The 26,760-nt window shown below is 57.3% G+C and overlaps 2 protein-coding genes across 3 annotated transcripts in view; both read left to right on the top strand.

The window, feature by feature from the left end:
• CARD10 (caspase recruitment domain family member 10) overlaps positions 1 to 4,347 on the top strand; it is a 30,177-nt gene extending 25,830 nt beyond the window's left edge. Inside the window, 6 exon segments of the mRNA XM_033188737.1 lie at positions 109 to 211; positions 1,481 to 1,639; positions 1,735 to 1,850; positions 2,417 to 2,450; positions 2,453 to 2,528; positions 3,316 to 4,347. Of these exon segments, the coding sequence (XP_033044628.1) occupies positions 109 to 211; positions 1,481 to 1,639; positions 1,735 to 1,850; positions 2,417 to 2,450; positions 2,453 to 2,528; positions 3,316 to 3,550 (723 nt within the window). The 3' untranslated portion in view covers positions 3,551 to 4,347.
• A 3,784-nt stretch (positions 4,348 to 8,131) lies between these two features.
• Positions 8,132 to 26,274, top strand: MFNG (MFNG O-fucosylpeptide 3-beta-N-acetylglucosaminyltransferase). Of its 2 annotated transcripts, XM_033188719.1 has the most exons (8): positions 8,132 to 8,759; positions 14,704 to 14,752; positions 15,168 to 15,270; positions 15,965 to 16,118; positions 18,357 to 18,442; positions 20,547 to 20,712; positions 22,794 to 22,879; positions 25,312 to 26,274. In XM_033188719.1, exons 1-8 carry the CDS (start codon positions 8,505 to 8,507, stop codon positions 25,376 to 25,378), a joined length of 966 nt encoding a protein of 321 aa, XP_033044610.1. In that variant the 5' UTR covers positions 8,132 to 8,504; the 3' UTR covers positions 25,379 to 26,274. The 2 variants fall into 2 exon arrangements, with proteins under 2 accessions (XP_033044610.1, XP_033044616.1); XM_033188725.1 differs by lacking the exons at positions 14,704 to 14,752; positions 15,168 to 15,270 and having other exon boundaries at positions 8,132 to 8,734.
• The last annotated feature ends 486 nt before the right edge of the window (positions 26,275 to 26,760 follow it).

Here is a 26,760-nt window from a genome sequence, read left to right as displayed (position 1 = left end):
CCACAGTGGCTGGGGGGTCCACTCTGCCAGGGGTCCCCTTTCCTCCTCTCTCCCTGAGCGGGCAGGGCTGAGCTCTCAGATGCTCCTCTCTCCCTGGCACCCTCCCAGCTGAAGAAGAGAGCCCTGGACCAACTGCGGTTGGTGAGGCCCAAGCCCATGGGGGCGCCCGCAGGGGACTCGCCGGAGCAGCTGCTGCTGGAGCCCTGTGCAGGTGAGTGCGCGGGAGCAAAGCTGTATCTGTGTTGCTCCCGGTGTCCAGGGATGTGTGCGGCTGTGTGTCCTTTAGCTTGGGTGGCCTCTTTGGCCTGGAAGGGCCTGTTATGGGGGTTCCAACAGGGGTGGGGGTCATGCTGGTGACCTGAGAGACAAGACCACCCTGCTGCCATAGTGATCGCCAAGGTTGAGGGAGACCCTGCGGGGAGGTGCATGTAGGCATGACTGTGACTGTGGGTTCGGACAAACGTGGGCTTGTTCTTGTCTGGCAGAGTGTGTGTAGTGGTGGGTGCTTTGAGGACCCAGGGGGGTTCCCGGAGGCAGTAGGGTGAGGTCTTAGGCCAGACAGGGAGAAGGGGCTGTGGGAGCTCAGATGAGGGAGTAGCAAATCTGGGGCAAGAGGAGCAGGTAGTTAGGGAAGACTTCCTAGAAGAGAGGGAGTTTCCACTGGGGCCTTCAAAGATAAAGAGGAGTTCGTTCCAGGCAGAAGGCACAGAGGCATGGCTGTGTGTGGTGTGTTTGGAGGGTCTTGGGTACAGCAGGTGAGTATTGAGCACCAGCTCTGTCAGGCATTGGGGATGTGACTGTCCCTGCCCTCATGGAGCTTGCCGTCTAACTTGGGGGTAGGGGGTCAGATAATCCCACCTGTGAACACAATTAGAGAGTGTGAGGTGTGCAGTGGAGGAGAACCGGGGGCCATGGGGCACATGCCAGGGGCCCTGCTGTCTGGGGACCAGGGAAGGTGTGACCTAGGCTCTGAAGGGAGGGCAAGGGTTAACTGGACTGAGTGGTGCAGGGGTGGGGCTTTGGGCAGCCTCAGGGCATGCAAAGGCCCTGTGGTTGGAGGCAGCTGAGAGTGGAGGTGGTGGTATGGGGTCAGTGGCTAGCAGTCTCCCCAGGCTCTCAGGCAGGACCTATGTGGGGGTTGTGGTTTTTATTCCAGAGAATCTGGGAAGTCACTGGTGTGTTGAAAGCAAGGAAGTTAACATGATCTGATTTGCTTTTTAAAGCCTCTCTGGCTGCTGGGTGGAGAATGACCTGTAGAGGGCAGGGATGAGGCAGACAATCAGGGAGGAGCCTACTAACACCATAGGTCCTACTAAGGGTGTGTGTGTGTGCGTGTGTGTGTGCGTGTGTGTGTATGTGTAGGAGGAGCAGCAGCAGGACTTAGGAAGGGATGGGTGGTGGTGTGGGTTTTGGGGTATCAAGGAGCTGGTATGCTGTCTGCCTGTGCCCTTATCTCTTCTGCACCCCTCCCATGCCACAGAGCCAGAGCGGAGCCTCAGACCCTACAGTTTGGTGCGGCCGCTGCTGGTGTCTGCCCTGCGGCCCGTGGTGCTGTTGCCTGAGTGCCTGGCGCCCCGGCTCATCCGCAACCTGCTAGACCTGCCCAGCTCCCGGCTGGACTTCCAAGTGTGCCCAGCGGGTGAGACCGTGTGCTGTGGAGGGGAGGGCTGGGGGGCCCTCTGGGCAGCTGGGCCCATGGACCCTTCATCTCTCCCTCTCCCACTCCCTGTGCAGAGAGCCTCTCCGGGGAGGAACTGTGCCCATCCTCAGCGCCTGGAGCCCCCAAGGCTCAGCCTGCCACCCCTGGGCTGGGCAGCAGGATCCGGGCCATCCAGGAGTCTGTTGGGAAGGTGGGTGCTGAGGGCTGGTCTGGGGTGCTCAGAGAGGTGGCCCAGAGCGGGAGCTGCTATTCTGGGCTTGAGCGCTGGCGTCTGAGCGCGGGCCATGCTCTTGCTGCTCACTGGCAGGGCGGCCCTGGGCAAGTCCTTTTCCTCCTGTGGCCCTCAGTTTCCTCACCTGTGGCCTGGGTGTGTGGGGGCAGTTGACTGCATGTGGGCCCCCCTTGAGGTGTCTGGCTGACACAGCTCACCTACACGTCCTTGTCGCTGAACTTGCCACTCTCCTGGGAGCTGGCGGTTGGCTGGTGGGTGGAGGGTGATGGGTGGGTTTGGGTCGACTTCATCCTCTGGGTGGGGAGGTCTGGGTCCTGAGGGGGAGGTCTATCTCCAGGTCACCCCATGAGCCCAGGCTTCTTGTCTGTCCTGTTGGGCTCCTTCCTCGTTGCCAGGGTTCCTCTGGGTGGGGAGGCAGGACTTGCATCTGGGAAGGCGGTGATAGGGGACCCTTCTGGGAGCAGAGCGTGGGAGGCTGATGTCTCTGGCCCAAGAGTACAGTGTGGCCTCGATCTTCCAAGCAGAAGCACTGCCTGCTGGAGCTGGGCGCTCGGGGTGTGCGGAGCTGGTGCAGAATGAGATCTACCCCATTGTCATCCATGTGGAGGTGACTGAGAAGAATGTCCGGGAAGTCAGGTGAGGCGGGTGGGTGGGTGGGGGAGCGGGCGGGGCACTCAGACCCCAGAGCTTGTGCCTTGAGGATATCTCTCTCCCTTCTCTCTCTCTCCCTCCCCCACTCTCTCCTCCCCCACTCTCTCTCTCCCCCACTCTCTCCCTCCCCCACTCTCTCCCTCCCTGCCTCTCTCCCTCCCCCACCCTCCCCCTCCTCCTCTACCCCTCTGTCTCCCTCCCCACCTCCCCCTCCCCCACCCTCTCTCCCCCTCCTCCTCCCCTCTCTCCTTCTCCCTTACCCCTCTCTCTCCCTCTCTCCGTCTCATTCTCCCCTACCCACTCTCTGCCTCCCCCTCTTCCTCCCCCTCCCTCCCCCCTCCTTCTCCCTGCCCTTTCTCTCTCTCCCCATCTCTCTCCCTTCCCGCTTCCTTCCCTACCCCTGTCTCTCCCTCCCCTCTCTCTCCCCCCGTCTCTCTCCCTCCCCCCTCCTTCTTCCCTATCCCTCTCTCCCTCCCTCCTTTTTCCCCCTCCCCCCTCCCTCTCCCCTCCCCGTCCCTGTCTCCTCCCCTACCCCCTTTCCCTTCCCTCCTCCCCCCCTCCCTTCCTCCCCCGTCTCTCCTCCCCTACCCCTCTCTCTCCCTCCCCCGCCACCTCTCTCTCTCTCTCCCCATCTCCATCTGCCATCTGTCTCTCTTGTCTTGGGTTGTCCGTCTTCTCTCTCTGACTCTTCCACTTTGTCCGTCCCTCTCTCCCTGTCTCTCTGTCCGTCTTGGTCCCCCACTTTGACCACCACCCACTTCTCTCTCGGCAGGGGTCTGCTAGGCCGGCCAGGCTGGCGGGACTCAGAGCTGCTGAGGCAGTGCCGTGGCTCGGAGCAGGTGCTCTGGGGGCTGCCCTGCTCCTGGGTGCAGGTGCCTGCCCGTGAGTGGGGCCACGCAGAGGAGCTGGCCAAGGTGGTGCGCGGCCGCATCCTGCAGGAGCAGGCCCGCCTTGTGTGGGTGGAGCGCGGCAGCAGCAGAGGCTGCTCCGGTAGCAGTGAGGCCTGAGGCTCATCTGATACCTGCAGCTTCTTCCCAAGTCAGGGGGGACCCTGGTGTCTGCGGTGCAGCTGGGCCCTCCCACCCTGAGCCTTCCTAGATCCTTGGACTCTCAGACACAGGGCCCTTGGCTCTGGCATCTCACCCCCAAGACTGTCTCTGGCCCTGCCGAGCCTGCGGGAGCCCCGGGACAGAGCGCCCACTCCCCTCTACTTGCTGCTCTGGGCCTCCCCATGTGTCCCGGGCTCTCCACATTCCCACTAGTGGATCTCACATGTGTGTCTGTGTCTTCTCCTTAAACACTCACCCTGGAGTCTGTTCTCACACCTGTGCACAGGTTTGCACACTCAAGTTCTCACGGGCAGGCTCAGGTCTGTCCCGCTGCCCTGGGCACGAGATCTCCCGAGGACCTGGGCCTGTTCTGCTCCCAGGAGCCCCGAGCCTGTTACCCCATGACTCCTGCCATCCAGCTCATGTTCCTCATGGATTCAGCCGTGCATGGACTGGGGGCTTCCCTGCCCACGGTCACCTGTACCCCTCGTGTCTCCTCACATGGGTGTCTGTGGTTCTCTCCTGTGTAAATGTCACGCCCCACCCCGTTTCATGTGGGCACTAACACGCGTGCGTTCCTGGTGTGCACACGCAGGACTGTGCCTTAGTGGGCCCACTCCCTGCCTATGCCTCCCTCTTGGGGGGCCAGGGAGGGCGGCTGCTCTGTCATGAGAATGTACGGCCCGTGGGTGATTAATGGGCCTTTTTCACTCAGAAGCTGCACATTATGGAACATTAAACACTTTTGTCATAGATGCTGGTGGCCTTCTGCTCGCTTGTATCCCTGGCCTGGGCCCCCGCCACTCTCCTCGTTTGTCTCCCAGCTCAGGTGGATACCACCTTTCAGGTCCCCGCTTGCCCATTGGGAGGGTCAGATTTCCCGCCTGCCTCTTCCCAGGGCCGCCTGCCATCTGCTGGCGTCACCTTACCTGCCCCTGAATGACCAGAATAGGGCCCCACAGATGGGCCACCCCAGTGCTCAGCCCTGCCCACAGCTGACCATCAGAGGAGTGTCCCCTGGAGTGGGGCACCAAAACTGGCAGGGTGTGGCCTCAGACTGAAGGGACCTGGCTGCTGAGCCCAGGAGCTCAAGAGCAAATCCTCAGTATGCACGTGGATTCCTGAGACGGCTCTGCTAGAGAGAGGATGGTTGCTCCCACTGGGAGCAATCCAGGCAGCCTTACTGGAGGAGGTGCCACTTGAGCTTGGGAGTTGGGATTCCTTCCTTCAGGAACCACTTATTAGACCTATGTGTCCAAGTGCAGGTGACTGCCCTCAGCCACAGTGAGGAGCCTGGGCAGGCCCCTGGGGCTTGGGGTGTGGGTGTACTAACTACGTAGGGCAGCCTCAAGGGCAGAAGCTCAGAGGCAGCACAGGGGGTTGGATCTGGCCACCTTGGATGGGGTTGGAAATGAGGTTGGGAAGGGTAAGTCCAGGGGTGGGGAGTTGGGAGCGCAGGGGAGCTTCAGCTGTGCCCTGGAGGCTGTGGGAGCCTCTGGGGATGCGGGAGCAGCGTTGTGGGAGCTGACGCAGAGAGGGCTGAGGCCGACGGGGGCGGGGGGTACAGGGGCAGTGGAGGAGAGAGGAGCAGACAGGAAGGAGGGGCTCTGTGGCCTCCAGGGATGGGTCTGGATCTCCATGTTTGACAAGAAAAATGCTTAAGAAGGGGTCAGGGCTGGGGATTTGGGGTGGTGGGTGGAGAAGGGAATGGAGAAGCTGAGAGGGGATTGGGGGGCCACAGCTCCATCTTTAGTGGGAGGAGACAAGGAGTGGGTGTAGAGGAGAGGTGGTAAGGGTCTCAGAGACTGGACCACGCAGGATGACGGTGCTTGGGTATGGAGGCCAGGGGGGATGGTGGGCCCAGGCTGTCCCGGGAACCCAGAGAGGCTTTCCCGGGATGGAGTACAGGCTGCGCAGGGCACTGTAGTTTGGTTGAAAACCAAAGCTCTGGTCAGCCAGGTGACCCTGGCAACTCGGATGACCTCTCTGGGTCCAGGGCGCCACCCCGTGGAGTGGAGGCCAGGATGGTGGAGTGAGCATGGAGGTATGGATTGGCCACGGCTCGGTGAGCATGTGTGGCTGGGGCTGAGCCATTGCTTGGGAAACAGCTCTTCCCACTCTCTCCACGACAGGGTGTCTTGAACAAGGTGCAGATTGGACCTTAAGGCCTGCCAGTCTGTCACCACTGGGGTAGGGGCTGGAGAGTTGGACCCTGAGTGGCAAAGGTGGTGCCGGGGGGAAGGGCAGCCTCCCAGCATGGGAGTCAGCAGCAATGCCCCTTTCCACGCCAGGCCTTCCCAGGTGTTGACCCTCCCATCCCCCCAGCCTCATCCTCCCTACCTCAGGCGGTGGCAGTGGGCTTTCAATTTACCCTTAGCTGTGCTCCTCTGCTCATCTGAGCCCTGCCTGGGCTGCCCTCCCTGCCTGAATCTTCCTGAACTTTGAAGCCTGGCTGAGATACTACCTCCATGAAGCCCACCACCAGGTCCTCCCAGCCCTTGGGACTTCTCCTGGGCCATGCCGTGTTCTGCCTTGTGGCAGGACGAGGGCATCTGTGTGGCTGTCTCTCAACGTCTGTGGCTCCCTGGGCATGGAAACTGGGCTGTGCGCATTTGGGTACATGAACCTCCCCCTGCCCCACAGTGAGCCTGGCCCAGTGCTTGGCCTGGGGACACGCAGGGGCCCTGTGACTTGCCTGTTACCCTTTCTATGAGGTGGAGAAGCCCACTCATCCTGTAATCGTTGCCAAGTCATATATTTGTCCCCATTTTAGAAATGATGAAGGTAACTTGCCTAGAGTCACACAGCCAGTGAGTGGCCCAGTTGGGATTTTTTTTTTCTTTCTGAGAAGGAGTTTTACTCTTGTTGCCCAGGCTGGAGTGCAGTGGTGACATCTCGGCTCCCTGCAACCTCCGCCTCCCTGGTTCAAGTGGTTCTCCTGCCTCAGCCTCCCTACCAGCTGGGATTACAGGCGCCTGCCACAATGCCTGGCTAATTTTTGTAGTTTTGGTAGAGACGGGGTTTCACTGTGTTGGCCAGGCTCATCTTAAACTCTCGTCCTCAAGTGATCTGCCTGCCTCGGCCTCCCAAAGTGCTGGGATTACAGGCGTGAGCCACAGCGCCCAGTCCCCAGTCGGGATTTGAACCTGGTCTGTGGAGCACAGAGCCTGGGATCATCACCAAGGCTGGCATCATCACCATTCTGAGAATATGGCCTGTGAAGGGGCCTGGCTGGGGGCTGGCCCATGAGAGGGTGATCCAAAGGGTTGGTTTTCCTTTCCTCTCCCCAAGCTGTCCTCATGCAGGGTTGAGCCCGGCAGGGCCAGTTCACTTCGCCAGCCACCTGGTACTTTGTTGTGAATTAACATTGGTTGAGTTATTATCTGCCAAGCACTGTTCTAGGCACTGGGGATTAGGGGCTCCGTGATCAAAAAAGAAATCCTGCCCTGATATTCTCATGAGGAGGACTGACAATAAATAAGTTAAACATACAGAATGTTGGAAGATGAAAAGCATGATGGAGAAAACAGTGAAGGCTTGGGAGGGACAGGCCTGGGGGCTGGGAAGGGGGTGGCGAGGGGTTGCAGTGTTAACAACGTGGAGAGGCGGCGAGGGGTTGCAGTGTTAACAACGTGGTCAGGGAAGGCCTCACAGAGATGGTGACCTTTGTGTAAAAACCAGAAGGGAGTGGGGGAGTGAGACGTGCAGGTCTCTAGGGAGGGGCCCAGGTGGGAACAGCAAGTGCCAAGGTCCTGTGGCGGCCGCATGCCTGGGCCAGCCGGGATCCCAGGGGTCTGGAGTGCAATAGCAGTAGATGGGGTGGGAGTAACTTGGGGGCCAGCTCACGCAGGGCCTTGTGGGCTGCTGTGTGCTTTTTGGCTTTTGTTCTGAAGAAAATGGGAGCCAGTGCAGGCTTTGAGTGGAGGAGGGAGGAGGTGTGAGTGAGCTTGTGCGAAACATGATGGAGGTGGTGGCTGGAGAAGGCTCTCTGTCTGTCCACTGGCTGGGTGCTGGGAGAGAGGCAGCTCCAGAGACTGCGGAGTGAAGTCAGGTATGGGCTGGGGCACAGCTGGGCAGGTGCCCTCAGGGGACCTCCTGTGAACCCGAGGAGGACCAGAGACCTGGGTTCCACCAGCTCTGCGGCTGAGTTGCTGGATTGTTTTTGCTCATTCTGTACCTTTGTGCCATATGCCCTCAGCTATAAACTGGGAATGACAGTCCTAGTGCTGTTGTGAAGACCACAGGAACTGAGCAAACAACTGTGGGAGCCCCAAAGGTTAAGAGGTTATCACGGAGGGCTTCCTGGAGAAGGGAACCCTTAAGCTTTGAAGTCCAGATAGAATTCAGCCTAGCGGAGGGAATATGGGTGAGACTGGTGGAAGATGGGAGAGCATCCCGGAGGAAACTGGTGAGCAAAAGCTGGGGGCTGGATGAAGCAGGACACCAAATTCATGAGTGTTGAATGGGCCAAGCTGACAGCTCTCTGCAGGAGTGGACAGTGTTGGAGGACCCTCTCTTCCACCAGGCACGGAGGGTTTGCTGTGACTTCCTCCCACCGCAGCAGCTGGCAGAGCCGGGGCTGCCCCTTCTGCTGCTGCCTCCTTTCAGCCGCGTCTGTCTGGGGTTCCCTTCGTCTGGCCCCGCCCCTCGGGCTGAGCGGGGCGGGGCCAGGCGGTCCCGGGGCTGCTGCAGGCCGGACAGCGGGAGCAGGTGGAGGGCTGGCGGCGGTCGAGATCGTGCTGCCATGGCTCAGCCTCTGGGTCCAGAGCCTCAGCTCCTACCTCTTCCCTCCTTGCCAGCCCCTGATGCCTGCCAGACTTTTGCCTCTGCCGGAGCCCCTGCCTGACCAGCTTCCCCTCCCTGTCTGGTTGGGATTTGGGGGCTGAGCTGTCTGGGGTCCCAGGGCCAACCAATGCAGTGCCGGCTCCCACGGGGCCTGGCTGGAGCCCTCCTCACCCTCCTGTGCATGGGGCTCCTGTGTCTGCGGTACCACTTGAACCTGTCCCCGCAGCGGGTGCAGGAGACCCCGGAGCTGAGCCAGCCGAGCCCGGGGCCCCCTGAGCTGCAGCTACACGATGTTTTCATCGCAGTGAAGACGACCCGAGCTTTCCACCGCTTGCGCCTGGAGCTGCTGCTTGACACGTGGGTTTCCAGGACCAGGGAACAGGTGACAAGTGGGTGACATTGGGCCCTGGGAGTGTCCCCTGGCCTAAGGGGTTCTCAGAGGCCTTTCTACTGGGCTCTACTCCCTGACTGCCTCATGGGAGAAGCTGCCCGCTACCTGCCTAATTTGGGATCCTCTTCCCCTCTCCTTCTTCCCGGCTTCAGGGGCTGCCTGTGGTCCTGCCTGTGCCCTGTACTGGTCCTGACTCCAGGTCCATCCAGGTCCCACCACTCCACCACTTTTAGGGGCCAGGCTGGGCCCCTGCTCCAGGCTTCCGGGTCCTTCCTGGGGGTCCTTCTATTCCTAGCTGCTCCCGTGAGGGCTTCACTCCTAGCCACCCAGGCCCAGCCTGGCATCGGGGGTAATGGTGGATGTTGGGCAGCTGGGGTGGAGGCTTCCAAGAGGTCCTGACCCTGACCCGTGCCCAGGCCAGGCTGTTCCACCCAGGCCCTAGGTGCTGTCCTGCCCAGGCTCTGAAGGTGGAGGATGTGGGGAGGATGTCCTGCCCAGGTTCTGAAGGTGGAGGATGTGGGGAGGATGTCTAGGTGGGGTCTGTTCTTGGGGGAGGCATCCCTTCAGGCTTCCTGACAGCCCGTCCCGCTGTGCCTCTGCTGCCCTGGGTGTGCTGAGGCTACCATGTCTGGTCTCCTGCATTGGCTTCCTGTGGGCTGCTTCCGAGGCAGGGAAGGAGAGCGCATGCCACAAGGGTGGTGCCTGTGGCAGTGGTGGGCAGTAGGTCGGGGAGGCCTCGGTGAGGCAGTAGGTGGGATTGCGTGTGTCTGAACGCGTGCTCACACGCACGGAGCTGGAGTGTGCTAGATGTGCGTGACAAGAGGCATGTCTTGTCACATGGCTGCACGGCTCTGGCAAGCCAAGTCCCTTCCAGCCTTTCCCCTCCTCGCATCCAGTATCTTCCTTAAGCAAAGTCAGTGATGTCGGGTGTTAGGGACCGTTGATGGGGGAGGTGGAAAACGGGTACACACACACACACACACACACACATCCGTCCCCTCTTTGGCGGCTGGCTCAGTGGGAGGAAGTGACTGAGTGGAGATAGTTGAGGCCTCCTGGAAGACCAAAAGGAGGGGGAGAGGATGGCTGGCAGAGGCCAGGCCCTCCTGGGGAGGGGCACCCTGCCCTGATTTCTGCCCTTATACTCAGGATTAACTCTTCCCCAGCTGGCCCCCAGCACCCCAGCTCTTCTCTGGGCCCCACATGGCTTCTCATCTTGGGGAGATCCTGGTTCTTCCTGCGGAGCCGCCAAGGCGGGCCCTCCCGCAGACCTTCCTGTTTATGCGTCTGTGTACCCGGGAGCGTGGCCTCACGTGGCCCACAGCCCTTTCCTGTCTTGTCTCCATCACTGCGGTGGTGCCCTTGCCCCGGATGAGGAAACTGAGGCCAGAGAGGAGGAAGTGCTGGCTGGCGTGGTGTCACGCAGAAGGCCTGAGGGGCAGAGCCCAGTGGGACCTAGAACCTTGTTCCTGGCTGGGTGCTTTTCTTCCCTGCTGAGACTTGGGAGCCCTGTGAGGCCTGGGTCACAGGGCTACAGGAGAGGGTCCTTGGCCTTCAGCCTGGGTGGCTGTGTCTGGCAGTACCCGGCCAGGAGAGGCAGGCAAGAACAACCCCTTCCCTGTCCCAAGCTCGATCCCACATGCGAATCAGGCGGTGGGGTGGGAGTGGGGATGCTAGCAGCTCTGCCGCCGCTCAGGGCTGTAGATCAGGCAAGTTGCTTGTTTCATCCTCACAGTAAGCCCCAGAGATTGGCTGTGATGACCGTGATCTTCCCGCCTTATAGTGCAAACACTGAGCAGGGTTTGGCCGAGGTGGGAGATGAATCCACTCAGCTGGGCCCAAGGGGCGAGGGGCAGACTCTAGAAATCTTGTCCTTGAAGTTGAAAGAAGGAAGGATGCTGAGATAGAGGAGGAGGTGGGAGGACAGGGAGGCCCTTGCTCACTACCCCACATCTCTCACTCTTTGACTCACTTCTGTCTGTGACCTCGGCCAAGGCCCTCCCCTTTCAGCCCGCAATTTCCCCGTCTGCACAGGGCAGGAGTGTCTGGACCGGGCCTGAGCTGGTTAACTACAGCGCTGGGCGCCTGCCTGGCTGGTTAAGGGCAGTTGGGTGGCAGGTGGGCCTTGTGGCAGGGGCTGGGACTGGTGTGCTGGCCTTTGTCCTGGGCCGAGGGGTGGGCTGGGGGAGGTGGGTTTTGTGCTCAAGGGGAGCCTTTCTCCTCCCTATGGTCCCCTCGTTGGGGGGAGACGTGGCAGCAGCCCCACAACTCCCCTCCTCTGCAGCAGATGGTCCCCGGCCACCCCTCCCCTGCCCTAGCAGGCTGCGTGTCCCTTTGTTTCCTGCGGCTGCCTGTGAAGTTTTCACCATTGTCAGATCTCCTCCTTAAACAAGTCAAATACAGCCCTTGGCTCCGAGGAAACTCTGCCCATTGCTCTGTGCCAACCTTAGGATTCCCAGGGACTGAAAGCACCAGCCTCACTGCCCTCTCCCGTGTCCCCGCCCCCTCTGGATCCGGACTCCCCTTCCCGGCTCCTCCCTCACTCTGCTCACGGCTGCTGTTTTTTGTTTTGTTTTGGTTTGGTTTTTGTTTTTTTGTTTTTTTTGAGACAGAGTCTCACTCTGTTGCCCAGGCTGGAGTGCAGTGGCGCGATCCCGGCTCACTGCAACCTCCTTCTCCTGGTTTCAAGCGATCCTCAGCTTCCTGAATAGCTGGGACTACAGGCATATGCACCACGCCTGGCTAATTTTTCTATTTTTAGTAGAGATGGGGTGTTGCCATGTTGGCCAGGCTGGTCTTGAACTCCTGGCCTCAGGTGATCCGCTCGCCTTGGCCTCCCAAAGTGCCTATTCTGCTTTATTCGGGTTACTAGATCTTCACCCGGAAACCGTCCTCGGCCCATCTGGCCCATGCTCCAAGCTTGAGAGTGCTTCACTATCTGGTGGCTGTTTGGTGGCAAAAGTTTGCCGAGGGCAGGGCAGGAAAGGCCTGGCTTCTTTTATAGGGTCCCTTGAGGCTGTGTTGAAAACAGTCTTGGGGTGGGAGCAGAACAGAGCAGGGAGGCCAGGGAGGAGGGCCTGCGGCAAAGCAGGCAGCAGGTGACGACAGTGGCCAGTGGAGGGGACCTGGGTGGCTGGGGCGAGCTGGAGGGAAGAGCAGCCTCCCAGACTATTTGGAGGCTGGTGAGCTGAACTGATGATAGGCTCGGGGGGAGGTGCGAGAGGAAGAGAGGAGGAGCAGAGAGTCTGAGGTTTTGGGTTCCAACCAGTGAGAGGGAGGAGCAGGTCTTTTGGAGCACGGGGGCTCAGTCTTGATGCATTAAGCCCCCAGGAGACGTCGTGGTTTCAGGGGATTTGACAGTTTGGAGCTCAGGGAGAGGCTAGGGCTGGTGGTGTCCACGAGTCTCCAGCTCCCTGATGGTGTTTAAAGCTGAGAGGCTGCATGGCGTTACTGACGGAGTGGGCTTCATGGAGAAGCGGACCAGGGCCTAGGCTTGGACCACCACCATTTCCCCCTGCGGAAATCCGGAGACCTCCAGCATTTGCTAAATCTGACTGTGGGAGACAGACCCCAGGGAGAGAGGCTCAGAGAGTGGACGCTGCCTAGGCCTTCCCGAGGAGAGCCAGGTGTCGGAACAAGGAGACAAATTGGACCAAGCCTGTGGCCTCCAGGATGCCGTTGTTTGGTGGAAGAAACGGAGAGATACATTTCTGTAACTAGGGAGTTTTGCTAACTGCTGTTAGTGACAGGAGGAACAGAGGGCTGAGGAACACATAGCAGGGGCCCCTAAAGTCGCTGGAGGGGTTTCAGGGAAGGCTTCCTGGGGGAGGTGATGCCTAAGCTGGGAGATAGAGGGTGGAAAGAGGGCACAGCATGTGCAGAGGATCAGAGGTGTGGGCCTGTGCGTGTGTGTGTGTGTGTGCGTGTGTGACACAGAGAGAGAGAGAGAGACAGAGAGAGAGAGAGAGAGAGAGAGAGAGAGAGAGAGAAGCCCCAAGAGTGGGCAGGAAGTAATGAGATCAGACTATATCAGGCAGGGTGGCCAGGTGGCCCCTCACTGGCCACAGGGAGGCTGGCCTTTATCCCAAGGATGGCAGGGAGCCATGGAAGTTGTTAGTGGCCAGTGGTGGAGGTGGGTGTTATCCGATTCTGGTCCTGGCAGGAAAACATAGCTGAGGGAAAGAGGCAGAGTCTTGCAATAGTCCAATGAGAGGTGATAGTGGTTCAGAAGCAGGGCTGTGGCCATGGGCCTTGGGAGACAGCCTGGCTCCCTCCTGCCCCTTCCTGTGTCAAACCTGGCTCCTGGCCTCCTATGCCTCAGATTCCCCTGAAATACAAGTAGGTGAGCCTGACTTCACTGTCAACTCTTCCTTGCTCTTTTACATACAATCTTGTTTTATTCTCACAGCCACTACTACTCACAGCCATCTACCCCTTTTGTAGATGGGTAAACTGAGACTCAAGGCAGGGACTGTTCTGATCTGAAGGGCTAATTCCTGGGAAGGAGGGAGGGGATTGTGGGTAAGCAGAGGGGAGCATTGCAGTTGGAGGCCCTGAGCTTCGAGGGAGGACAGGGCTGAGCCATGAGTATGGCCCCAGTGGGGGCTGAGAGAGTCTGGGGGCTTTAAAGAGGTGGGCCACTTGGAAAGGGTCCAGAATTGTCCTGAGTCCTGGGCCAGGCAGTCCCAGGGCCAGGGAGGCCCTCAAAGGCCCTTGAGGTGCTCACTGGGTGAGAGGACCCACTTGGGCAGCTGAGAAGCTCTGCCCCTGTTGGGCTGGGCGTGAAGTGGGAAGGACACCAGTCCCCAGCCTGGCTTGTCTTTGTCCTCAGCCTGGCTTGTCTTTGTCGCATCCATGTGCTTCCTCTACCTCTCATTCAGAGTTTGGGTTTGGATTATGTAGGGGCTGAGCAGCTTTCGCTGCCTGGGAGGCAGTGGGGAGAGGTCCTTGGGTTCGAAAGTCAGCCTGGCACTTGCCAACCCTGGTCCATCGCTCAGCCTCCTTTTTGTCGTCTGGGAAGAGAACAGATGAAAACACCTGCTTTGTGAGGTTTGAGGGTCGCTGGGGGAAGGTGCATGTCCAATCTGGGAGAGTTGGACTGGGTTGTGAGGCAGGATTTCCGAGATGGCTTTCTTTTTTACTTTTTTTTTTTTGAGACGGAGTCTCGCTCTGTCGCCCAGGCTGGAGTACAGTGGCCAGATCTTGGCTCACTGCAAGCTCCACCTCCCGGGTTCACGCCATTCTCCTGCCTCAGCCTCCGGAGTAGCTGGGACTACAGGCGCCCGCCACCTCGCCCGGCTAGTTTTTTGTATTTTTTAGTAGAGACGGGGTTTCACCGTGTTAGCCAGGATGGTCTCGATCTCCTGACCTCGTGATCCACCCGTCTCGGCCTCCCAAAGTGCTGGGATTACAGGCTTGAGCCACTGCGCCTGGCCCCAAGATGGCTTTCACAGGGGGTTTGTGTGGCTGTGAAGGTGTGACGTCTCCCCAGTGGCGTGGTGTCCCAGGGTATGGGTGTGGGTCTGTTCACATACAGTTTGTGTCCTGATAATGGGTTTAAGGTTGTGTTACGTGACTGTGGAGGAGCCGAGTGCAGCTGTGTGTGTGTGTGTGTGTGTGTGTGTGTGTGTGTGATAGAAAAGGGTGAGATGCTGCCCAGGTGTGTGGTTGTGGTTGGGTCCCTGTGGCTGCTCTGGAAAGGGGGCGAGTGTATGTGTTTAGACTGTGGGCTGTGTACACCCTGGAGTTGTGTGTCTATGAAGGCTGAGTTGTATGTGTTATATGTTGTCCTGAAGCAGCGTGTGACCATGAGAGGGGTGTGCGTGTCACTGGAGGAGTACAGAGTCCATCTGGGGCCTGGTGGTGGTGGGCTGTGGATTGGTCTGGGGTGTTGCTTGGGCCGACGTGAGTCCTGACCCCTTCTTCTCCTTCCTAGACATTTGTCTTCACCGACAGCCCAGACAAAGGCCTCCAGGAGAGACTGGGTAACTCTGCCTTGCCTGGGTGGGGGTCTTTAGCTGTTGCCCAGGAAAGCTGGGGCGGCTGTGTCCTGGCCTGAGGGTTACCGGGAAATGGGCTGCCCACCCTTGGCATGCGGGGATCCCCCTTTGTCCAGGAGGGAAGTGGGCCTCTTCCCTGGAAACCGGTGTGGGCGTGGGTAGGGGAGGAGCTGTGCTGGACAAGGCCCTGGACACCTGAGTCCCAGTCCAGCCTGCTGTCCACTAGCTCTGTGGTCCTGGGCAGGTCTGCCTTCCCCGGGCCTCAGTGTTACCATGTGTCAAATGGGAGTGGGTGGGCCGCTCCAGGCTCCCTGTAGTCCAGCCTTGCTCTCTATTCTGTGTTCAGGGCTGCGAAGGGGGGAGCTGGGCGGGGTCCCCTGACTCCTCCTCGCTTCTCCAGGGTCCCACCTTGTGGTCACCAACTGTTCCGCGGAACACAGCCACCCCGCTCTGTCCTGCAAGATGGCTGCTGAGTTCGACACCTTCTTGGCCAGTGGGCTTAGGCGAGTGTTCCTGAGTCTCTGGGGATAGGTGTGGTCTGGGCCCAGTGGAAATAACCCGTGGGTCTCCTGGGATCTGACTTCAGCCCCCACTCCCCTAGCAGGCAGTGGGCAGATGAAGTCCAGCTGGGGGTTCAGCTGCCATTCAGGATTGGATATGTGACCTTGGGAAAATGACTTTTTTTTTTTTTGAGTTAATTTCACTCTTGTTGCCCAGGCTGGAGTGCAATGGTGCGGTCTTGGCTCATTGAAACCTCCGCCTCCTGGATTCAAGCGATTCTCCTGCCTCAGCCTCCTGAGTAGCTGGGATGACAGATGCCCACCATCACGCCTGGCTAACTTTTGTAATTTTACTAGAGACGGGGTTTCATCATGTTGGCCAGGCTGGTCTCAAACTCCTGACCTCAGGTGATTCACCCGCCTTGGCCTCCTAAAATGCTGGGCTTACAGGCGTGAGCCACCACACCTGGCCAGGGCAAGTGTCTTAACCTCTCAGTCTTGGTTCTCAACTGTGAAGTGAGTGCCCTCCTCACGAGCTTACACAATATGCAACTTGGCACAAAGCAGATACCTTAAATGTCAGCCTCCCCCACCCCTACCCCCATTCTGTCACTGTTGACCGACTGTGGGGCTGCTTAGGGACCCTGGCTTGGAACACCCCCCCAACAAGTTCACTGTCCCCGTTTCATCCCTACAGGTGGTTCTGCCACGTGGACGATGACAACTATGTGAACCCAAAAGCGCTGCTGCAGCTGCTGAGAGCCTTCCCGCTGGCCAGCGACGTCTACGTGGGAAGGCCCAGCCTGAACCGGCCCATCCACGCCTCAGAGCCACAGCCCCACAACCGCACGGTGAGTCCCTCTCCTCCTCCTTTGCCTCTTGGCCCATTGGTCCCAGGGCTGGGCCAGTCCCAGGGGCGGGGGTGTGCTAGAGAGGTGAGAGGGGTTCTGGGTTCTGGGTTCTGGGTTTGGCCTCATGTGGGTTTGGTACCTGTAGTCCCAGCTTCTTGGGAGGCTGAGAGAGAGAATCGCTTGAACCCGGGAGGCAGAGGTTACAGTGAGCTGAGATGGCGACATTGCACTCCAACCTGGGTGGTAGAGCAAGACTCCATCTCAAAAAAAAAATTGCTGGAATATTATGGGGCTGGGTGATCAATTACTGCTGCCTGAGCCCCAGAACCCTTCCCCCACTTCCCCTCCTTGGGCACCCTCTCTCTCCAGACACCTCCACTAGCCTGTGACTGAAGAGTTGACACCTGGCACAACAGGGGGCTCCATACCCACCTCAGTTCCTGACCTGGATGGATGCTAATTCGGGTTGCCAGATTCATTAAACAAATAAATGAAAAACCACTACATCCAGTTAAACTTGACTTTCAAATAAGTAATGAGGAATTTTTTAGTATAAGTATGTCCCAAATATTGCATGGTTCTTTTCCTGTCCCCAGGACCCACTGGATATCAGGTGTTAGAGTGGTCCAGGCCTTAGGGCTCCCTTGGCCCAAGGAAAAAGGCAGGTCGGGAGGTCCCTCTCTAGAGGCAGTGCCTGGTGCAGGAGCTGGGCACACAGTGGGGCTCAACCTCCCTTCTCAGGTCACCATCTGCTTCATTAGAAAAAAAACAAGAGCAGAAAACACAAAACCTTAATTATCAGTAGCTAATCAGCCTCTGAGCCTTAATTAAATTCTTCTGGGTCCTGGGGCTCTGTGTGTGAGTGATTCCAGGGGAGCCAGGGGGCCCCAGGCTTCCATACCACTTCACCACTGGCCACTCACCTCTGCCTAAGCCATTTGCCTCTGGGGTGGAGAACTGCGCGCTGGAGCCTGACTCCCTGGGTTTACACGGCAGCCCTGCCACCTCCTGGCTTTGTGATCTTGATGAGGTCACCTCACCTCTCTGTGCCTCTGTTTCCTAATCTGTGAAATGGGTAATAACAGCCCCTACTCAAAGAGTGGTTGTGAACATAGAAGAAAGAATGAAATGATGTCATCTATCCAATCCTTGGAATGAGACCTGGCACGAAGTCAACACTAGAAAGTGTTAGTGATCTGAGGCCAGGCGCGGTGGCTCATGTCTGTAATCCCAGCACTTTGGGAGGCCGAGGCAGATGGATCACCTGAGGTCAGGAGTTTGAGACCAGCCTGGCCAGCCAACATATAGTGAAACCCCATCTCTACTAAAAAATACAAAAGTTAGTTGGGCGTGGTGATGCACGCCTGTAGTCCCAGCTACTTGGGAAGCAGAGGCAGGAGAATTGCCTGAACCTGGGAGGCGGAGGCTACAGTGAGCCGAGATCGCAACACTGCACTTACACTTGAGCCTGGGCAACAGAGCAAGACTCTGTCTCTGAAAAAAAAAAAAAGGAAAGAAAGTGTTAGTGATCCGTATTGGACATAGCCTGACCTTCATTTCCCAGCCACATCTTTCCTCTGCACACTCAGGCCCCGTCAACCTAGGCCCACCTCTGTGGCCCAGGAGAGCAGGTGTGGTGTTTGGCAGCCCCTCCCAAGCCACATGGAGTGTGGTAGAGACCTTTCTCAGGGAAAAGGGGCACAGTGGCCTTTTAGTAGAGACAGGGTTTCACCATGTTGGCCAGGCTGGTCTCGAACTCCTGACCTCAAGTGATTCACCCACCTCAGCCTCCCAAAGAAAGTGCTGGGATTACAGGCATGAGCCACCTAAACAGAGTGTTGCAGGATGGGCTGGAGTCAGCCAATGCTGAGGGGAGAGAGAAACAGAGTCCCAGGCAAGGACTTCAACTGACCGCACACACCCCATTAATGCCGCTGCCCTGGATGCCTGGCCAAGGGGCAAGTGGGTAAACCAGTACTCATCCCCTTTAACTGGAATCCAGCTGGACTTGAGTCTGATCAGTGACTTCATCACTCCTAATTAACTATGTGACTTCGGGCCTCTGTTTTCTTATCTATAGAATGGTCACAGTAATGCCAGGCCGTAGCAAGATTCTAGTGAGATTCAAAATAAAGAGCTTTTGAGTCATACTGATTGGGGGTGAAGGGTGGCCTGGCTGTCCCTTTCCCCCACAAATCCCACCAGGCTCACTCTGCCCCTTGACCTCCTCTCCCTCAGAGGCTGGTACAGTTCTGGTTCGCCACTGGGGGTGCTGGCTTCTGCATCAATCGCAAACTGGCTTTGAAGATGGCTCCGTGGGCCAGGTAAGCAGATACCCCGAGGTGGGCAGGAAGGCAGGGAGGGGGTGGTGGCTGGGGTACTGGAGGGCCTTTGCAGCAGGAAGGGCTTTGAGAGTGAGCTCAGGAGAACCTGCTCCTCATTCATGTGTGTCACAGTGTGGCAGTTAGTGGTGAGCAAACCACCTGCCACCTGCCCTCGGGGCTGCGCAGCTGAGTGCATGACTTGCCACACACAGGCAAGTCATATCATCTCCAAGAGCCCCAGTCCCTCCGTCTGCCCATGGGCCTGATAATACAATGGCCAGTGGTGTGGTAAGGGTTAAATGAGAAAATGTCTGGACTGGTCCTGGTAGCTGCTATTTGCTGCCCTTTTCTGACCGGTCAGTGCCGTAGGGGAGGCGAAGGCCAAATGTAAGGGCCTTCAGAGGAGGGAGAAGGGCCTTCTGGTTGAGGGCAGAAGGGAAGACTTCCAGGAAGAGGTGGTATTTGAGCTGGGTCAGCCCCATGTATCACAGTGGGTGTACACCCTGTGATACTACTCAGAATACCATCTAAGGGAGATGATATCACTCCTAATCTCATGAGGGGATCTCAGGGGTAGTGGAGGCCGCAGTGTGGGTGGGGGCGGGACACTGGTATTCCAGAAGTGGCAAGGCCTGGCCTCCGGAGGTCTTTCTGGGCTCTTATGATTATTAACAGCACCATCAGCGGCCACTCTCTTGTATTGAGGGCTGACTCTGAGCCAGCTCTGTGCTCCATCAACAGGATCACAACACCTCAGGGAGCAGGTGGCCTTAGCCTTGTGTTTCTAGATCTCAGGCAACTGAGGCGCTGAGATTAAGCCAGTCTGAGGTCAGCCAGGTTCGAGGTCACTCAGTTGCTGGGTTTGGCTCTAACGTCTGCAAGCCTTGCTACTACCCAAGCCTGCCCTGCCTTGCCTGGCTGGGAGGGGCCCCCCAGGACAAGAGCGGGCTAATTGTCCTGAGGCATGTCCACAGAGCTGTGTGTGTACACATGACCAGGGTCATCCCTGTGCCTGGGATGCCCCCACCCAGGCTTCTGCCAACCTCTAAATTACCTGTGTGTGAATTAGAAAAAGCCCCCTCCCTCCAAATCCTGCAGGTGCAGCTTGAGGGCTCGCAGGCTAGGGAGGGGAGTACAGGCTGGATTTCTGCACCCATTTGCCCCTTGGCCAAGCATCCAGGGTGGCAGCATAAATGGGGTATGTGTGGCCAGTAGAAGTTCTTGCCTGGGACTCTGTTCCTCTCTCCCCTCAGTACTGGCTGACTCCAGCCCGTCCTGCAAGACTGCTTAGGTGGCTCATGCCTGTAATCCCAGCACTTTGGGAGGTTGAGGTGGGTGAATCACTTGAGGTCAGGAGTTCGAGACCAGCCTGGCCAACATGGTGAAACCCTGTCTCTATGAAAAATACAAAAATTAGCCGGGTATGGCGGCGGGCTCGGGAGGCTGAGGCAGGAGAATTGCTTAAACCCGGGAGGCAGAAGTTGCAGTGAGCCGAGATTGCACCACTGCACTCCAGCCTGGGCAATGAAGGGAGACTCTGTCTCAAAAACAAACAAACAAACACACAAACAAACACACAAAAAAGCTACCACCTCCTCTGGGAAGCCTACCTGATTCTTCCTATACCCCCAGGCAGCCTGCTTCCCTCTGACTTAGCACCACTCTTTGAAAGCCCTGCTCCCTGCTCTGTCTCCCTCCAGAATAGGGACTGCTATCGGGGGCAGGAAGCGTTTCCTTCTCATCTCTGTATCCTCAGCCCTAGCATAGTATCTGGCACCAACAATGAATACATGAGTAAATGAATGAATAACAAGACAGGGAGAGAAGGAAAGGCTACAGGTATAAAGGGCCTCACCTTCCCATTCCCCATTTAATCCTCACAACAGCCCCGTGAAGACAGGGCCATTAGCATCCCCATTTCATAGAACAGGACACTGAGGCTGAGGCTCCCCAAGGTTCCCGACTTGCTCAAGGTCATACAGTATGCAGGAGGCAGGTGCTCTGCTCTGCCAGCTTGTCCCAGGGGAGGGCCTTCGTGGGGTAGCCCACGGCTTTGGGTGTGGAGGGCCTGGGCCAGTGTCTACAGTCTGGCTCTGTCCCTCAGCGGCTCCCGTTTCATGGACACATCCGCTCTCATCCGGCTGCCTGATGACTGCACCATGGGCTATATCATTGAGTGCAAACTGGGCGGCAGCCTGCAGCCCAGCCCCCTCTTCCACTCCCACCTGGAGACCCTGCAGCTGCTGAGGACTGCACAGCTCCCAGAACAGGTGAGCTGGCCTTGGGGCAGGTGGCAAATGGGAAGGAGGAACCAAAGGAACATGAGGTCTCCCCAACCCTCCCTCCTGGTGTTTGAAAGAAACCTGGAACTCCAGATTATGGGGCTTGGCTCTTCCCTATTGATGGGGAAACTGAGGCCTAGGGTGGCGAAGGACCCCCTAAGGGCACACAGGGACTCAACCCCTTCACCTCTAACCCTCAAGGATTAGCATTTGTGAAGCTGAATTCTTTGATCTGGTCCTCAAATGCCAGCCAAAAGGACCTGAACAGATGAGATGAGGCTGTCTCCAGGTTCCCAACACCCTGCTCCCCACCGCTGCCTCTACTCAGTCTTCTATCCTCCCCACATTCCTCCCTGGGAGCCCAGCTGGCCCTTTCTGATTTCCCTTTTGGGAGCCCCTTCTTCATCAAAACTCCCCTATCCATTGCTGAGTGCTGTTCCTGCCAACCCTGAGGTTACCGGGATGGAATGGGTCTTCGGGGGGATGCTCAGCATTACGTTAGGCTGGGGGAGAAGGGGGACCCCATCCCACCACCTGGTAGGTAATACAGGTCCAACTGGCTCTGCCTCGGAGAGGCTGCCCTCTGACGCTGTAGATGGTCCTGGCTGGGAGTGTCCCTGGAATCTCCTGCCCAACAGTATGACAGAAACTCAACATGGACTGGGTAGCCTGAAAAGGAAATGGTTGGCTCACATAACTGAGAAGCTGAGGGCCTGGCTGGCTAGGTCCGGCGGGGTCTAGGCGTGCAGATGGCCTCCCAGACTCTCTCCACTCTAGTCCGCTCTCCCCCCAAGTTGGCCCGTCCTCAAGTGGGCTCAGCCTTCATGTTGGCAAGATGGCAGCCCCAGCTTTCCCCCCACCATCGGAGGAGAGCACCCCCTTCCTTCAGATCCCAGGGCTGACATTCATGGGTCTGACAACTTAGCTTGGGTCACGTGACCCATCTCCTGCCAGCACCTGGAGTTAGTGTTGATTGGCCAGGCCTGGAACTGGGGTGTGAGGTTGGTCCCATTAGGATGGCAGGGCCTGAAGCCAGGAAAAGGAGGCAGATTTGAGGCAGCCCACACCAGGGCACTCTAATGGTTAGGGTATCCTGAGTACCCACAATGCCAGGCACCACGCTGGGGGCTTTCTCTTCCTCTTTTTTTTTTTTTTTTGAGATGGAGTCTCGCTCTGTTGCCCAGGCTAGAGTGCAATGGCACGATTTTGGCTCACTGCAACTTCCACCTCCTGGGTTCAAGTGATTCTCCTGCCTCAGCCTCCTGAGTAGCTGGGACTACAGGCACCCACCACCATGCCAGGCTATTTTTTATATTTTTAGTAGAGACAGGGTTTCACCATGTTGGCCAGGCTGGTCTCGAACTCCTGACCTCAAGTAATCCACCTGCCTCAGCCTTCCAAAGTTCTGGGATTACAGACATGAGCCACCAAGCCCAGCCACCCTTCTTTAACTCTCTGTTTCCTCACAATATTCACACGAGGTCAGTACTAACATTATCTCCATTCTATAGATGGGGAAAATGAGACCCAGCGAGCTGAACTAACCATGGCACACAGCTAATACGGGGCAGAGGGGCACTGGAACCCTAGCTGGGTGGTCCCTATGCCCACAATCTTTAACCACTGTGCTCTGCAGCCTCTGAGCTGAAATCATGATCTATGTCATCACTGACTGGTGCAGTACAGGCTCCGGGTGAAGAGGGATGTACCAAGGCCCTCCAGTGAGTCTCAGAAAACCTCCACTCTAGTCCAGGCATGCAGCTTACTGGAAAGGTGCCTTTTCCTGTTGAGCCTCAGTTTCCAAATCTGTAGGTGCAGTATTGTTCCAGCCTCTCAGGGGAGCTCAACCTTCGAGGGAGCAAATGAGATTAAGAGCATGGCAGTGCTTTTCCAGCTGTCAAGCGCCTTGGGGCGTGGGGTGGGCTCCCACCACCAGTGGGGAATTTCAGGTTCCGGGGCAGCTTTCCCTGCAGCTTAAACACCCTCCTCCACCTGTGCCAGGATGCTGCCCCCTTGTGGGGATCCCCAGTGCGACACCCCAACACTCACTCTTTTATCTCCCTGCCCAGGTCACCCTCAGCTACGGTGTCTTTGAGGGGAAACTCAACGTCATTAAGCTCCAGGGCCCCTTCTCCCCGGAGGAGGACCCCTCCAGGTGGGTCTGAGGGCTAGAACCTTGCATGGGAGGAGTGGGGGCTGAGTCCAGGCATCCAAACATGGGGGAGCTGGGAGGGAGCGGAGTTGGACAGGTTTTGGTGGCTGACAGCACAGAGGTAGGAGTGGACGGAGTGGATTTCAGTTTCTGACCCTGCCACTGGCTTGCTGTGTGACCTTGGGCAAGTGTCTTGCCCTCTCTGGGACTCAGTCTCCCATTAGTAACACCTGGATGCTGGCCATCGTGAATCTGAAGAGCTCTCCCAGCCTCAGTCCTCTGGGTTCTTCAGGAGTCCCTGGAAGGCTGAAATGCCTTCCCTGAGCACAGGCAATGCTCTCATGGTGGAACTTCAGGTTCTAATGGGGGATTGTTTATTTTATCTCTTTTGGACTTGTGGTTTCTTTGATACTCTTAAATGCTTCTTTTAGGTAGGTAAAGGGTTGGAATAATGCCTTCCAGTTCTGCCCAGAACTGGCCACGGGGAGATGGGCCACCCAAATTCACTCCTGACTGGTCTAGAGCAGTCTTGGAACATAGCCTATGAGATGCAGCTTCCTTTCCACACACCAGCACCTGCCAGCCATGGCTGGTTTTCTTTTTCTTTTTCTTTCTTTCTTTCTTTCTTTTTTTTTTTTTTGAGATGGAGTCGATGGAGTCTCGCTCTGTCGCCCAGGCTGGAGTGCAGTGGTGCAATCTCGACTCACTGCAATCTCTACCTCCCGTGTTCAAGCAATTCTCCTGCCTTGGCCTCCCGAGTAGCTGGGATTACAGGCGCCTGCCACCATGCCTGGCTAGTTTTTGTGTTTTTAGTGGAGGCGGGGTTTCACTGTGTTGGCTAGGCTGGTTTCTAACTCCTGACCTCAAGTGATCCGCCTGCCTCGACTCCCAAAGTGCTGGGATTACAGGCATGAGCCGCTGCCCCTGGCCCAGCTATGGCTTGTGATTCTGGCCAGGGGTGGTGGGATGGGGGTGGAGAGGAGTCGGGGGAGGGGACACATGGACTCTGGGTCCATCAGTCCAACCCCAGAACGGATGCTTGACCCCTCCCAGCATCTCCATCAACTAATGGGCTGGCTTCACCTTGCATGCCTCCAGCCATGGGGAGCTCCTCCCTCCTGTGGCAGTCTGTTCCATCTCTAGGCAGCTGGACTGGCCCCAGCCCTTCTATATCCATTTCTGCTCCGTGTAGTGACATGCAGTGGGTCTGGAAACTGGGGAAGGAGGCCTGATCCTACCTTTGGGGACTGAGCAGGGACTGAGGGAGGTAATGAGTAGAGGAGGGCATGGGTGAACTCTGGGTTCACTTGAGTGACAGAGACTTATCCAGAGGGAGTCCTGGGGGACGGGGAGTCCGGGAGACTGTGTGTGTAGGGGATGAGGGTGAGTATGCAAGTACAGGCTGTTATGGGAGAGTAAGCCAGAGCCCTGATATTGACCGGGGAGTAGTGGCTGGCCGGGGAAGGCTTCTCTGAGGAGGTAACGTGAAGGACCTGAAAGGCTAGCAGGAGTTCGCTAGGAGAAGAGCAGGTGGCAGATCGCTCCCGCAGAGGGGACAGCATATGCAAAAACCTGATGGCAGGAGACAGGCCTTGACCTGCTCAAGGTGGGAAAGGGAGCCTGTGTGACCAGAATGTGGAGAAGAGGAAGGAATGGTGTCAGATTTGGTTGGGGACGTGGCAGGGGGCCTCTCCAAGGCCTTTGTAGGCTCTGTCTGGATGCTTGCGATGCTTGGGGGAAACAGGGCGCCTGGCCCTGACATTCTGCAGTGCTGCCTGTCCCGGGGCAGAGGGCTCCCACGATGCTGAGCGCCCTTGCGGCCAAGGCTGCGTTGAACAAGTTGGATATTACAAGGAGACAGAATTTGGCTCGATATAGAAACAAAAATTCAAAATTCCAAGATGAATGGAGCTGCCTTCTAATAGAATGAGCTCCCGTCAGCAGAAGTGTGTAAGCCATAGCTATACTGACAAGAGGTTTAAGAATTGCTGTTAAATTTCCTCAAAGCCCGAAGATTTTAGAAGTCATAGATTACTGTCAAATGGGTCTGGAGCCACTTAGATGGTCAGATGATTGGCCTCAGCTGAGGTCTCTTGATGGCTTCTCTGGCTTTTGAAGTTTCTCCAAACCAGCAGTTCTCAAGTGGGGGTGATTTGTCTCCTAGGGGACATCTGGCAGTGTCGGAGACATTTTTGATTATTACGATTCAGGAAAATGCTACTGGAATCTTGTGGGTAGAGCCCAGGAATGCTGTTAAATATCTCGCAAGGCACAGGATGGCTCCACAACAAAGAATTCTCTGGCCCTAAGTGTTAGTGGTGTTGAGATAGAGAAACCCTGCTCCAAACCATTTCTGTGGCATGTGTCCACCTAGGAGAGTGGGCTGAGAGCAGAAGTGGGGGTGACCATCCTGTCCTTTTCTGGTTTCTCTGCAGGTTTCGCTCCCTCCATTGTCTCCTCTACCCAGATACACCCTGGTGTCCCCAGCTGGGTGCCCGATGAATCCTGAACTGCTGGGCAAAGGTTGGGCAGAGGCTTCTGGGTGTGCCTTGGCTCGCAAGGTGGCACTGAGGGTCCCTGGCAAGTGTCTTGTGATAGACAGTCCCTGGCAGGGCCTTCTGGTGGTTGGCAAGCCCAGGATCTGGGTGGCAATTGGCACTGAAGGCACCCCAGGCCCCTGGGAGGTGAGTTAGACAGCCCAGGGGACCAGGTGGATCAGGTGATGGCCAGAGAAGCTCCAGGGGCTAGACTCCCTCCGGAGGCTGAACTGAAGAAGGGCAGGGGGCACTTGAGCTGGCCTGGGGCTCAGGGGTCCTAACCCTTTAGGCAGTGACATGGCCTCTGGGTGGGGTCTGGCCCTTGGCCGTGGCTCATGTCTCTCAGTCATTCCCCTGGGGCTCAAGCACTGGGCCGCCCACTCCTGCCTCCCTCGCCTGGGTCCTGAGTTCCTAAAGGGATATAGGAATGATGGCAGAACCCAGGGTCTGAAGCACCTGCTGTTGTTGCCAACCAGTCTCCCAAAGCTCCTTGCTCCCCACCCCTTGCTAACAGGACCAGATTTGGTTTGGATCCTCAGCATGCTGGGACCCAGATGATGGAGCATAGTGGGTCCCAGCCAATCGTGATGATCCTTTTTGCTCATTTCCCAGCCTCCCTTGCTGTTAGGGGCTACCATGGGACCAGCTCTGGCCAGAGGGAACTAAGCAAATCCAATAGAGACATTTCTGGGGAAGGTTTTGCAGCCCACTCCCCATCTTCCTGCTGTGAATGTGGGTGTGATGGCTGGATCTGGGGCAGCCACCTTGCTACCATGAAGGAAAGGCCAAGACAATCATCCCAGCTATTCCCTCCAGCATCTGGTTCTGTACGAAAATTAAATGCTTATTTGTTTAAGTCTCTCTTGGTCCAGTTTTCTGTTACATGCAGCCAAAGTGTTCCTGACGGGGGTAGGGTCTATCTGTCTATCACAGTGCAGATGGCGGTCACTTTTGGTGGTGTGATATGATGCATGCAAAGACCATGTTACAGAGCCTGGCACAGAGAAAGGAAGGGCACAGTGGATGGTGACTGTTACTAGTGTGTTTGTGAGTCATGGTGTGTGAGGCGGTGCACAGGGGTGTGTGTGTGTGTGTGGCATGTACCTTCTACATGTGTCTGTGCATAAAAATGTACATGTGTTTTTCTTTTGTTTGTTTGTTTGTTTGGTTTTTTTTGACAGAGTCTCACTCTGTTACCAGGGTGGAGTACAGTGGCACAATCTTGGCTCACTGCAACCTCCGCCTCCCAGGTTCAAGCAATTCTCCCAATTCTCCTGCCTCAGCCTCCTGAGTAGCTGGGATTACAGGCACGTGCCACCATGCCCGACTAATTTCTGTATTTTTAGT

The sequence above is a fragment of the Trachypithecus francoisi genome, unplaced genomic scaffold, assembly GCF_009764315.1.
Source record: "Trachypithecus francoisi isolate TF-2019V2 unplaced genomic scaffold, Tfra_2.0 Contig01580, whole genome shotgun sequence".
Lineage (NCBI taxonomy): Eukaryota > Metazoa > Chordata > Mammalia > Primates > Cercopithecidae > Trachypithecus > Trachypithecus francoisi.
The sequence above is the reverse complement of the archived record's forward strand: the minus strand, read 5'-3'. Positions and strand labels throughout refer to the sequence as shown.

What these genes read in the sequence shown, in the direction of transcription:
- MFNG (XM_033188719.1), top strand. Translation starts at nt 8,505, where the DNA reads ATGCAGTGCCGGCTCCCACGGGGCCTGGCTGGAGCCCTCCTCACCCTC. An exon ending in CACAGCCCCACAACCGCACG is followed by an intron (nt 16,119 to 18,356) that starts GTGAGTCCCTCT and finishes CCTCTCCCTCAG; the next exon opens with AGGCTGGTACAGTTCTGGTT. An exon ending in AAGATGGCTCCGTGGGCCAG is followed by an intron (nt 18,443 to 20,546) that starts GTAAGCAGATAC and finishes TCTGTCCCTCAG; the next exon opens with CGGCTCCCGTTTCATGGACA.